General features: G+C 46.3%; 1 protein-coding gene across 1 annotated transcript; it reads right to left on the bottom strand.

Moving 5' to 3' along the window:
- Positions 1 to 293: 293 nt before the first annotated feature.
- LOC109317766 (chitotriosidase-1-like) lies at positions 294 to 9,814 on the bottom strand. The gene is made up of 11 exons (XM_019546629.1): positions 9,652 to 9,814; positions 8,652 to 8,681; positions 8,064 to 8,265; positions 7,390 to 7,446; positions 5,530 to 5,695; positions 4,693 to 4,817; positions 4,032 to 4,155; positions 2,981 to 3,163; positions 2,629 to 2,745; positions 1,755 to 1,884; positions 294 to 919 (listed from the first exon to the last, which is right to left on the bottom strand). The coding sequence occupies exons 1-11, from the start codon at positions 9,674 to 9,676 to the stop codon at positions 663 to 665; spliced, it is 1,416 nt and encodes a 471-aa protein (XP_019402174.1). The 5' UTR covers positions 9,677 to 9,814; the 3' UTR covers positions 294 to 662.
- Positions 9,815 to 12,294: the final 2,480 nt, after the last annotated feature.

The following is a 12,294-nucleotide window of genomic DNA, read 5'->3' as shown; positions in this document are numbered from 1 at the left end:
TGACGTATCTCAATTGAACCTTCCTGGGTAAGAGGGGGAAACCACTTGTGTAGCACAAAATTACCCTGATGCCAGACCTGCGTATCTTCTACAGACACACTCTGGTCTCCGTGGGCACTGCAGGAAGGGCAAGATGGAGTTGTGATCACCCGCAAGGCTTTATTGTATTGTGCACTAGATCAAGTGTCCAACTCTTGATAAGAGGAGATCCCACAAATCCCATTCCTCCCATTCTCACTTGACACTTTCTGCACAGTAGAGCAAGAACACCACCCAAAAAAACCAAACCCCACTGCTGTTGCTTGCAAATGAAAGTTTATGGTTTTATTGGGGTGCACCCACTTGAAATCAGGGCTGAGGGATGAAGTGAAAGGCTACAATAGGCCATGGCAAAATGAAGAAAGAATCATTCATCAGTTTGAAAACCCACCAGACATGCTGAGAAGCGCTAAGACTTTTCTCCTATCCCTTCTCCTCCTCAGCTCTGATGTGTATCACTGTAATAGTTGCAGGCCAAAAAGAAACTAAGCAAGGATAGTGAAGAAGGTGGAAATCCATGTTACTGATCTCAGAAGCACAGGATACTGAAGAGACTCTGAATCTACCTTTCATTTAACTTCCCATAGACATGTTTCTGAAGCTTTTCTTTTTCCCTGGAGGATTTAAGGCCAGTTGCAACACTTGCATGTGCCATTATAAACCAGTCTGTCAGGACAGGACATGGTGAAGGTGGCCCTGTGGGCACAGATGTAAAACTTGGTGTTATCCTCTGGGACAGGATGAATGCCATCATCCTTATTAAGGCAAAACTTGGAGGCTGGAACAGGCTGAGGAACTGTTTTGGGGTTGGTGCTGGCTGAAGCAGCTGTCGATCGTACCATCCGTGCAGTGGTTGAAGCAGCTGTCGATTGTACCATCCCTGCAAATGCATTAGCAGAAATAACATTGTTGAAAGCAAACCCAAAGACAAAATTACATGATGTATTCTGTGGCCAGAGCCTGGTGGTCATGGAGGATTGGTGAAACAGAGAAAAGGACATTAATGCAGAGTGGTGACACTGGTTTGAAGTGTGTCTTTTCAATCAAATTAGGCTTGAGTAACAAGATGCAAAGCTTTGATGCTCAGCGGTCTGGGAAATTAGACAAAAAGAAAGCCCACCTCCAAGATATCCAGTATGTGTGAATGATTTCAAGAGGCCTAACCTATGTTGTAATCCAATGCAAGGCTTAGATCATTTTTCGGGCATGTTTTTTGTGTCCAAGGCTCCTTTCCCTTTACACTGGGCACCGCAGCAGAGGTGCCTCTGATCTCTTACAAAAGAGGAAGCCACCAGCTGCATGTGGTCATTAAAACAAAAAAAGGTCATGTATTATGCGGATATTGTAATGGGTACAGGGGGCCAGCGGGCCTTTGTTTGGGTGCGTGGGGGTGTGGGTGCGTTTTTTCTGTAGCGGGATAGGATTAATCCTTTTGGGATGTAATAGGTTAGAGCGTAGATATATATGAATGAGAGTGAGAGAGACATATATTTTTACAAAAGAAAAAAAAATGTATTATACAAGTGCGTTGCTTTTACTGTTTCCTTGAAGTCTCTTGTGGCTGATCAGAAGGGACTGGGGTTGCTGTTGTTGCACAAAGTGTGTGCTTCTTTCTTTCCGTCCAGCAGCACAAACCTCTTTCCCAATGGCAGAAGACACATGGGCCGGAAATGTTCAGCCCATATGTGTAACAAAATGATTCACTCATTCCTCACCACATCCCAATTTCTTCAGGGTGTTTAGAAGAGGGTATGCTCCTTGATTGCAGAAAGAGCCACTGAAGTCATCCAGGTCAAGAGCCCAAACCATGGCACCTCCCAGACCGTTGTTCTTTATATACTGAACCTAGGAGAGGGGAAAACCCATATGTAATATGAACTCTGGTGCTGTGGGGAGGCAGGTGTGATGCCATTTCATCTTTGTTAGGCCTCTGCAAGCTGTGACAGCTCTAGAAGGGTCCTATTGCCATTCCCAAGTCATTACTGGCTAGGAGATAGGTGGGAGAAGGGACCAGCACTTGCTCAGTGTGCCAATTCTCAGATCCAGAAAACTTCATTAGGGCAAGAATCCCTTCCAGGTTTGGGTGCTCCCACACTGGATATTTTTTGCATACCAAATGCCCACCACTAAGTTTCACTTTTTAGGGCCACATCCAGGAGATGCTGGGAGCAGAAGGAACCTCTCCATTCTGCCTTTGCTCTGTGGGTTACCTGGTGAAGAAATGCATATTCTCACTTGGGCATTAGCTGCCAGACTCCATTTCTGGTTTGTGGCCACCCCCGAAATCTCACTGCTATTCTCAGTTCTTGCAGTAATGTCAGGCCAGTTACACCCCTTCTCTGTGCCTCAAGTTCCTCATCTGCAAAGTGAGATCATCCGAACCCTACCAGGAAACAGGCAGGCTGTTCGATTTTGGTAAAGTGCAATGAAGATATCAAATGCCTGGTAGGAAGGGCAAAGCCTTTTCTACAGAAATTTAAGGTAAGAGGTAAAGGTTAGCCTACTTCTCTGAACTACAGGAAGGTTCAGAAACTCAGAGTCTCCCTGCCACAATGTGCATCTGCAGGAAAAAGTATAGGAACTGCTTACTTTAGTTGTAATGCTCTCTGTGTCATCATATCCCACCCACTCCTTGTCCTTGAAGGAGTAAGGCACCTTCTGATCCTCAATCCTTTTGGTGGTGGCACCTTTCAGAAAAGTACAGATCTGGGGAGGAAAAAAGAGAGAGACCCATACACTGAGAGATGGGAAGAGAGAGTGAAAACTGGGTGAGCTGAGGCAAAGAAGGGGAAATCTAATAGTCTGGAAGCTTTATGTTCTGAAGGTTACAAACATTAGATTGCTGTAGAGCAGAGGAGTTGATTCAACAAGTCCCAGCAACATGTGCAAATCACAATAGAAACAGGAGCATTTACAAAGAGGAAAGCAAAATGCACCACACCTCATAGTAGGCCAAGAATCCTGCCTCCCGCGTGAAAGTGCCTGCAGCTGCCGGCCCAGAAGCAGGTGCGCCAACATCGGAGTCGGAGGAAGAGAGGGTGAAACCCCGCCCGTAGGTGGGGATCCCCATGATGATCTTCTCAGCTGGGGCCCCCTTGCTCATCCAGTATTTCACGGCAGCATCCTGTATCAGAGGAGAGTTGGTTTGCCTTCCCTTTGCAACCAAATCTGGTGGTGGCCACATTTTACAGGACAGGTGGAAAGGATGGTAATTTTGCATCTTGACTAACAGAGCTAGATGTCTTGAGCTTCCCTGGAGCCTTACACTCTCCTGCTACCAGACCCAAAGTCTGCCCATGCAGTGAGCCAGGTATGTGGGTTTAATGGGAATATGCCCTCTGCATCTTTCCCTATAATCTGTACCCTTTTCACAATGATCTGGCTTGCTTTCTATGCAGAATACGGGCCATCCTGTAGCTCTGTGACTTTTAATTCCAGTTTCTTGTTAAAAACCTAAACACTTTGCCAGGGCATAAATGGTTTTTCCCAAACCAACTTCCTCCCCCTCTGTGCCCGTTCCCTGTGCAGCCAGATATTAAGTCTCCCCATAACATCCTCTATTCTTCCATGGGGCATAAGGCACTCAGTTTCCCTGTTGGTTTCTCAGGAATACAACACCACTGTCAATGATGTGATTGAATGCACCCAATAACTTTGTGTGAACGGTTCTGTATTTTTGGTGGAATACCCGGTAATGGTGATTTAGATATAGTGAGAGAAAGTGACTTAGTAACTATTACTCCCTATTCTTTATCCCATTTAATGTTTTCCAGGAGGCTGCATCCAGGCTAAATTTTCTCCCTCTATAGCTTTGCAAGCCATTTCAGCGCCCATTGTCCAAGGTTTGGACCCCACTCCCCCAACCTGCACAAGGGGTTTAGATGGTAAATGCAGGCTCATTTCGGGAAACATGCCTCTGCCGTCACCTCCTCTAGCTGAGCTCTATGGATCTGAGAGGTGAAAGCCACCTGCAAAAGGTCTTTGTTGCTTACAGTGTTACTGTATTTGGCAGGTCCTGTATCATTTTTTCCTTTGTAGAGAGGACTGACGTGGCCTGTGGTATGCTCCCAGGAGCCATGGAAGTCATAGGTCATGAGGTTGATAAAATCCAGTTCTCTTTTTAAAAAAGGGAACAGAAAATAAGATGATATTTTCTCTGTACCTAGTGTAAACAGCATGGAGAACCCTGGGTAATAGCATACGACCACATGGCTTAACTGTACTCTAAAGCAGTGGGCAGAGCCAGACACGGGCATGGGCGAGCTGGGCGCCAGCCTGGGGCTTGGACAGAAAAGGGGCTGAAAAGGGGTTTTTTTTGTTGTTTCCCCCCCCCCATTGTCCACTTAATAATAATAATAATAATAATAATATTATTATCATCATCATCTCTGGCAAAGTTTGCCCGGGGCCACCAGGAATCTAGGTACAGCACTGGCAGTGGGTTTCAGCCTGTGGTCCACGGACCCCTGGGCACCCAGAGACTATATTTAAAGGGTCTGTAAAAGATGACTATGATCAGTCAAAAGTATGTGAATACCCACATTTACCATTCAAAGGGGTCCGCACCTCTGTTCAAAATTTTTAGGGGTTCCGGAAATTAAAAAAGATTGAAAACGCCTATTCTATAGCATAGTGTGGCTGGACAAGACTCACTTTAGGAGGTTGCTGACTTCGTAGCCTGCATTGATATTTTCCCTCCCAGCAGCCACAGCAGCAGTCAACAGCAGCCTGTCTTTCTGTGTCCTCTTCCCTTCCTCCGTGAATTCTTTAGCCATTTCCTTTGGGTTATAACAGAAAGCAGTAAGCATCAATGCATTAACTGAGCCTTCAATCTGCTTTAAAAAAGATCCATTTTAAACTAAAGAGGGACTGCCCATGCACCAGAAATGCACAACTCCAATAAGTTCCTGATCAGGCTGGTAGTTCGGGGTCGCTCCAGTTAATTCATATATTCAGGGCCAAGCCTTGAGTGATTTCACACGGGGACCGTGCTGTCCTTGACAGTCCTAAAAGACGAGATCCCAGGAAGCCCATAAGCAAAGTGGATGGTCAGAGTTTTGATGCCCTGGGCCTTACAATCCCTGCTTTCACCTTTGTGGGATTTCTCTAAAAGGGGATCCAGGCACCACAGGCTAGGAAGGCCAATACCTGCCCTTACCCATATGCCTCTCAAACAACCTCTTCCATTCTTCAGAATGGCCAAGCTGGAGACGAGCCCACAGCTTGGATGAAAGCCCCCATGCAGGTCGCCAAAGGCTGGTTTTGCTCTATTCTACCTCTCTAATGGAAATTTTCAGATGCGCATTGGCTCTGTCTCTACAGCACCTCCTCTAGCTTCTGCCACACGGCTCCTCCACCCACCAGCTTCTACCTTGCATGCTGCAGTGTTTGCAGATGCAGCCTGAGGCCTATCTAAGCTCATTTCCTATTTCCTTACTCCTCCTGCCAGGCCCTGGAGAGAAGGGGCTGCGCTTCTGAGGCATGCCACACCTGGACTAGATCTGTGAAACGCTGTTTATCCTCAGGAGGGCTTCCTCTCGCTGCCGGGTACTCCCAGTCTATGTCCAGGCCGTCAAAGCCATGCTGGCGCAGGAACTGAATCACAGAGAGGATGAATGTCCAGCGGTTGGCAGGAGTGGACACCATGGTGGAGAACCTAGTGTGAAAGTTGGCCAGTCAGCAGCAGGAAGGCAGTAGCTGATAGTCTGTCTCAGGGGCTGGATCTAGTCTGTGGCTGCAGAGAAAGCCAAATACAGCTAGGAGGAAATGTGTGCACCCAGAGCCCTGCTCAGTGCTGATATAAAAGCTGTACACCTCCTTATGCGGGGCAAATCAATGTGTAGCTGTGCTGCTTTGTATTAGATTTTTGCTCTGCTCCTCCAGACTATTGGTTGCCAAATAGCATCTGTCGTATATGTATTGCAGGCATTTCAGTGGTGGTTTTCACCAGGATGTCAGAGCACCTCCTATAGCTGCTTTCTGACATCGGGGATTATTAACACCATTTTAAAAGGAGGGAATTAGGTGACTTGCCCTAGGTCATACAGCAAGCCAGTGGCAGAGCTGGGAATAAACACCTACTGTCTCCTGTCGCACCTTCAAAGAGACCATGGAGATGCCTGTACTGCCCTAGTCTTGTAAGGACATATGTAACTGCTTGACTGGAAGAGTGCCATAGCCCCCGTTTGTTTTCAGAGATTCTCCCTTCTTTGCCTTCCTGCCCTGTATGTGCAGCATGGACGGAAGGTTAATCTCTTACTTAAAAGCACTGTCTTAAATATTGGTTTTTGGAGGGAATTTTCAGGGAGAGCTCCAGGTTTAAAGCTTTACAAAGGCTTGTGGGAAGCAATTGCCAAGGATTAGTGCTCTCCCGATAAGATTGCCCTTAAAACGTCATTTTACGTGAGTCCCGCCAGAGAGGTCCCTGTCATTTTACCCAGAACTTCACTCAAGCTAGAACGACAATAATAATAATAATGCTCTCGTACAGACAAAACCTCCCAGAAAACGTATCCTTCAGTTTTGAGTAACAAACACACCGGCGTTGAAAGTCCAGCTTTCAAAGCCGCCTCCTCGTGGGAAACAAGGAAACTCTGGGGGCAGTTTTTAACTGTGACAACCTTGTAGCCCAATGGGGTCTAAGTGCCCAAAGACAAAAGTTTGGAAACACCCGTGTAGTTCACTTTTAATTTCACCCCAGTGTGTGACAGCAGCAGCTGTACTGATTCCTGCTATAGCAGGGGAAGGCAGTTATTTCGGGTGGAGGGCCACTTACTGAGTTTTGGCAAGGCATCAAGGGCTGCCTGACTGGCAGCCGGGGCAGATAAATATTCATTTTCTAGGGGCCCCGCAGGCTGGAAAGAATGGCCTGGCGGGCCGCATCTGGCCACATCTTGCCCACCCCTGTGCTATAGCATGCTCTTATTTAAACACCATGAGATGCACCCAGATACTGGAAACCCCTGGAGACAGAGCTTTGAAGTCCAGCACTGAGGTTGGGGCAGTAGCCTAGGATGTAGGAGAACCAGGCAGGGCTCCCTGCTCTCTCTGTGACCCTTACCGATGCTGCTTCTCTCTGGCGATTGCTGCCATCTCTGTCAAATGGGAATAGTAGCTAGGGCCTTATCAGAGACGTTGAGGAGCAATGTATGGTATTGTTGAGTCTGAGATGCTCCCACCTTACAGCTATGGGAGATCTATATAAACACCTAAGAGAGAAAATCCATTTTGTGGACTGTATCTAAGACACTACTATTCTGTTCTGACTTCCCTGGATATGTCAGAAATTTTTTTGGCATCACTCTTTTCTATCCATTTGTGCATTTAGAAAGCAAATATTCTTTGTCTTACTTTTGGGAGCCAAAATTCCATCCACCGATGGACAAAAGAGTCTTCAGGCTGGGGTTCCTGGATAGGAGGAAAAGCACGTTACAAGAACGGACAGACAGTCAGCTTCAAAATGCCTTTTACATCGGGGCTTGGAAGCATTTCTCTTTCTACAAGTGGGGGAAAGGTGTCTCATTCTGGAATGGAAACACCCTCACACCTTTCCATCTGGACTTGCTACGGATCAAGTTGAAGGAGCAGAACTTAGGACTTCCCTGAAGCTTAAGGACCTTTTGCAAAAACCGTGGGCCAAGACATCAAATGGTGTGTTTTCCGGCTCTAGTTTAGCTGCTTATATTCTCCTTCACTTTAACCCTGAAAACCTGCTTTTCTGTCTTTGTCTGAGCCAGGTTTTGTGGAGTCTTCAAAGAGAGATGTCACATCTCGCTCTACTTATGAAGATAAGTTAGCCAATCTAAGGTTTCTGTATCACGGATGGATTGGGTTTTGTCTTGTGGGGCGTTGAACACAAGATGATTCCAGGGGAGTTTTCTTCCTCGGTGATGATGAAAACAAGACTAGTTTGAAGTCCCGGTATGTGTCCTAACCGTCTCCACGCTACTGTTTTGAGATAAGAGGCTGCACTCGATTGGTATGAGACCTCAGCTCTAGGAACAGGCCTCTCTCAGTTTACTCACTTGATTTTTAGATTATTGAAAGTCTTGTAGAGCTGCTCATCATTCCACTCAATGGTGGTGATCTTGTTCTCGTTCATACCAGCAAAGGCATAAATGAGATGAGTGCACAGGTTGGTGTCAATGTTCTCGGGGAAGAAACGCCCCTGGGCAGGTCTATACTGGGACCAGTTGGTGAAATAACACACCAGCTTGCAAGCAGAGCCTGTGGAGACAGGGAAGAAGTGTTTCAGAAGCTAAGAGAGGTTGAGTAAAAGAATGAATTAAAAATGCAATGCCTGCCTCCAGCTGGCTGGAGATAAGGGCTCCCCCAGACTCTTTTTTGAGGTTGTATTGGACAGTGTTCTTGTTCCTGAGTCCACACTGGCCATTACTGGGTTGCCGTTGGGACAGAAAGGTTGGGACTGGGACTTAGGTCTTCCAGTTCCTTTCCTGCCTGCAAGGAAGGATAGTGGCCATTACTTCTCCTTTGTTCCAGAATTGCAGCTGAACCGTGTCCTCCTCCTTAAAAGGATGGATGATTTTTCCCTACCCAGCACATAGAGTCCTATGAACCTCTAGAAAACAGGTGATTAGGAGAAGAGTACTTACCACACTGCAGAAGCAGCAAGACTCCTAAGCCTACACAAGAATAGAGAAAACCTGGTTATTTAATGATGCTTCCTGCTCCCCAAGCTCATGAACAGCAATGAGTACAACATTGAGGATAAAAGCATCTAGAAATGCAGGAACTCCCCTTCTGCAAAGGCGTTTAAAGCTTTTCGTAACCCACTGGACACAGATGTGTGCTCTGTAATGGGTTACAGACCCAAACCAGGGCAAATTCCCACTCGGACCACGGACTGACTTGTGCAACTCTGTCCTGTCCCTGGCCTCCCACCACGTTGCTTCTTGCATTTAAAACCCTAGAGGGTGAACCTTCTGGGGAAAGGGATCCCTCTGTTTGGTACTGACATGTAGTGTCTGATATCATAGCACCTTGCTTCACGATTGGAGCCCTTAAGCACTACTGCAATACAAATATAAAACTAGAAACTGCCACGAGCTTCAGTCCTTTACGTGGCCCACAGCAGCATGTTACAGCTCAATTGACACACAGGAGCACCTTTCTGCAGCACAGTTATAGCCGTGCAGAACATGTGCCTCTTAATTCATCCAGGGTGCTTGAAGAGGACAGCTTTTAAAAAATGACTTGGGTTGGGAGCAGCAGACTAGGAGTCGGGGATGGGTAGCTCCATCCCTTGTCTGCCTTTTTGGCTTTCAGAGAGGTCCCATCACTAAGTGGCCTCACTCTCTCCATCTGAAACTCTGGGGATAATATGCCTTGCCTCCCATGAATGATATTCATCCTCTTTCCACCAACGCTGCTACAGAAACGCATCCTGGCGGAGCACACGCAATAGCAGTAGGCCATTGCAACTTTCTATAGCCATAGTGGGTATAGTTTCTTTTGAAGACTAATATTTGCTTGAATTGGCATATCTTTGCCTCCCTGATTTGCAGAAGGCATTATAAAGTCTTGTATGTAAATCCAGTAACATCCCAACAGTCCTGGTCAGTCCCACAAATCCAGCTCAGGAGTCAAACTTACCAGCCCAGATGAAGGCCTGCCCCATGCTGGCTACAGATGCTGTGGTGGTCTAGGTTCTGGATGCTTGGCACGTGGCTGTGGCTGCTGATCTGTGCCTAGCATTTGCTTGGGCTCTGTCTTTCTTTCTTTATACCTCTCCACACCCACACAAAACAGCTGTTGAGCTCAGATTGGTGCCTAGGGTTTTGCAGAAGTGTCTAAATGGAGGGGCAGATTTTGCAATCAAAACGATGTTTGTTTGTGGAGTCACAAGGATTCACCAGGGTTATCCAAGCTGGGATTTTTGAAGTACTTGTTCTGTTTAACCAATTTATACTTCTTATTTGCAGCTGAAACCTTGCTGCTGTAAAGAGCCAGGTGTGCAAGCAGAGTGACCAGCAAGTTGCATTACTCCTGGACTTCCCAAATTATAAGCCCTTGCTGTAGTAATTACTTAGAAATACAGAAACGTCTCCCTCCTATAGAGCACTCTTATAACACATACACGTGGGCCGTCCTGTTGTTAAATCCCAAACAGGCCGCTCGCACGATTCATTCTCTGCGAATTCAACCGTTTGTCTGGTAAAGATCGGTGCTTTGGGGATCCCTCCAGCTGAATCGGTTACAAAAATATTAGAAACCACATGACAACCCGGCTAAAAATCAAGACATAATGATCTCGTGGCTCTTTCCATAAAAGGCACAGGTGTCTTCCCATACGTCTAGCTGAAAATTCACCCATTGTGTATGGTCAGCCACTATCCTACGCTGCAGAGGTAGCGACGTATCGCTGCTGGGGTTTACACGCTGACTGTGAAATGCTTTCCAGTGAAAGGCACTGTAGAAAGGATTGCCCTCCAACTTTTAACCACAACTACTCATTTGCAACTTGGGCCTTATGAGAAGCAGGGCTGGAAGAATGAGCTTGAAACAAGGGTGAGGAATTCACCTTAGGATCAACGTAACTTTGCCATCCATTGAGCCAAATCTATTTATAGGAAAAATACATTTGCATTAATGGGACGGTAGTGTGTAAGTTATGCTAGACTGGATCACGTTAAATGGCCAGAAGCAGTACAAAATGGGGAAATGTAAGAAACTCCCTACTAGATGATCAATGCAACCTGCCTGCTGGGAAAGTTTCTTCCTTACCCTCATCAACTGGTGATGGGATTATACCCTGAAGTACAACCTATCTTCCTCTTCTTTTCTTTGTCTCCCAATTGACTACTACAGATTGGTCAGACTTTGCAAAAAAAAAATTCAAAGTTTAGTGTTTACGGCTGGATTTGCCTCTCGGTAACGTCCGTGTCCCTGCTTCTCCCGGTGGGGTGAATGAAAACAATGCCTGGCCCGCATCTGTAAAGCGGAGTTACATATTTTCTAAGCACTTCGGGCTCAAAATTGCTCGGTTTCCGGCTAGAAAGATGCTTTGACCGCCTGCCAGGGTCACCCGCTTGCTCCGGGGTCTGACTCTCCGGCTAGATTCTCTCTGTCTGACATCACAGTCGGAGCCCGGCTGACCATTCTCTGGGCCGAGCCCCTGGCCTTGGCTGGCTTTGCCGAGGCGAGGGCAGAGGAAGGTCTCAGGAGAGCGAGCAGTGACTCTTCAAGTGTGCAAGGAGCAGAAATATCTATTGAGTAAGACCGTGACCTTCCCAGTCACTGGGCTGGCACAACACTGGTGACTCAGAGGGGTGGCTGGCACAAAAACAAAGTCCCAAGATGATGACTAGAAAACCTTGAACTTCTTAGGGACTGTGCTCGTGGCGGGGCTCTTGAACCTGCTCAGCTGGAGGGGCACTATAAAGGCGTTAGGCATGTTGTTGTCATACACCGTTGAGCAAAACTCCAGGGGAAAAAGCTTATTATATCCATCCTCAAGACAGAAAGCCATTTTCGCCAAAAAGAAAAAAAAATACAACTGCTGGGATAGGTGTTAGTTACAAGTTTAGAAAAAGCAGCCATTTTCAATACAGAAAAGGTTTTATTGGGGGTTTTTTTGCGATTTTTGTTTTTTTCCCTGTACCACCCAGCCTTTCAGTTTCCCCTTTTTCTCCCAAAGGATTGGAAAAGTGGGAAAGAAAGGAAAAAAGTTAACCAGAAGTGAATCTCTGCTTTAGATGGTCAGTATTGTTACATTTTGATATTGGTGGGCTTTTACGAAAAAGAAAAATCAGTTGGAGGGAAAAGCCAGTTGACCAATTCATTCAAAAATAGCCCCCTTCTAATCTGTGGGCCTGTGTAACTCCGATGTCTTCTGCATGGCTTTCTGGTTTTTTCCTCCGCTTGCGGTATATTGACAGGAACCATGGTGCATGTGTTTTAACCTGTTGCCTTTTGCATTTTGATCAGACCATTGTAAAGTATAATAAGCCAGATTCTAGGATCACATGCATGCACTACTTTCAAATACACACATTACTGGATTGCTTCCAAAGATGTTCCAGTTCACACACAGGTTCCTGAAGTTAAAAAACACTAATTAAGAGCTTATTATTCTAATTTATGTACCATCCTTTGTTACATCTTCTGTTGATCCTAACACTAATACCACACCCATATTAACAGAAGCTGTTGTTAGCAAAGTTGAGTCAGTTGCTCATGCACCAAAGGGCAACTTGGCCTTGCGTTGTGGGTGCTAGCCGTGATAATGTAAATTAA

This window comes from Crocodylus porosus, unplaced genomic scaffold (assembly GCF_001723895.1).
Source record: "Crocodylus porosus isolate Cpor-Errol unplaced genomic scaffold, CroPor_comp1, whole genome shotgun sequence".
Lineage (NCBI taxonomy): Eukaryota > Metazoa > Chordata > Crocodylia > Crocodylidae > Crocodylus > Crocodylus porosus.
This window is presented reverse-complemented; position numbering and strand designations above follow the sequence as displayed.

Coding starts and splice junctions, on each gene's coding strand:
- LOC109317766 (XM_019546629.1), bottom strand. CDS start 9,676: ATGGGGCAGGCCTTCATCTGGGCTG. Junction 7,447..8,063: donor TTCAATAATCTAAAAATCAA/GTGAGTAAACTG, acceptor CCTCCTATCCAG/GAACCCCAGCCTGAAGACTC. Junction 5,696..7,389: donor TGGAATTTTGGCTCCCAAAA/GTAAGACAAAGA, acceptor CTTTCACACTAG/GTTCTCCACCATGGTGTCCA.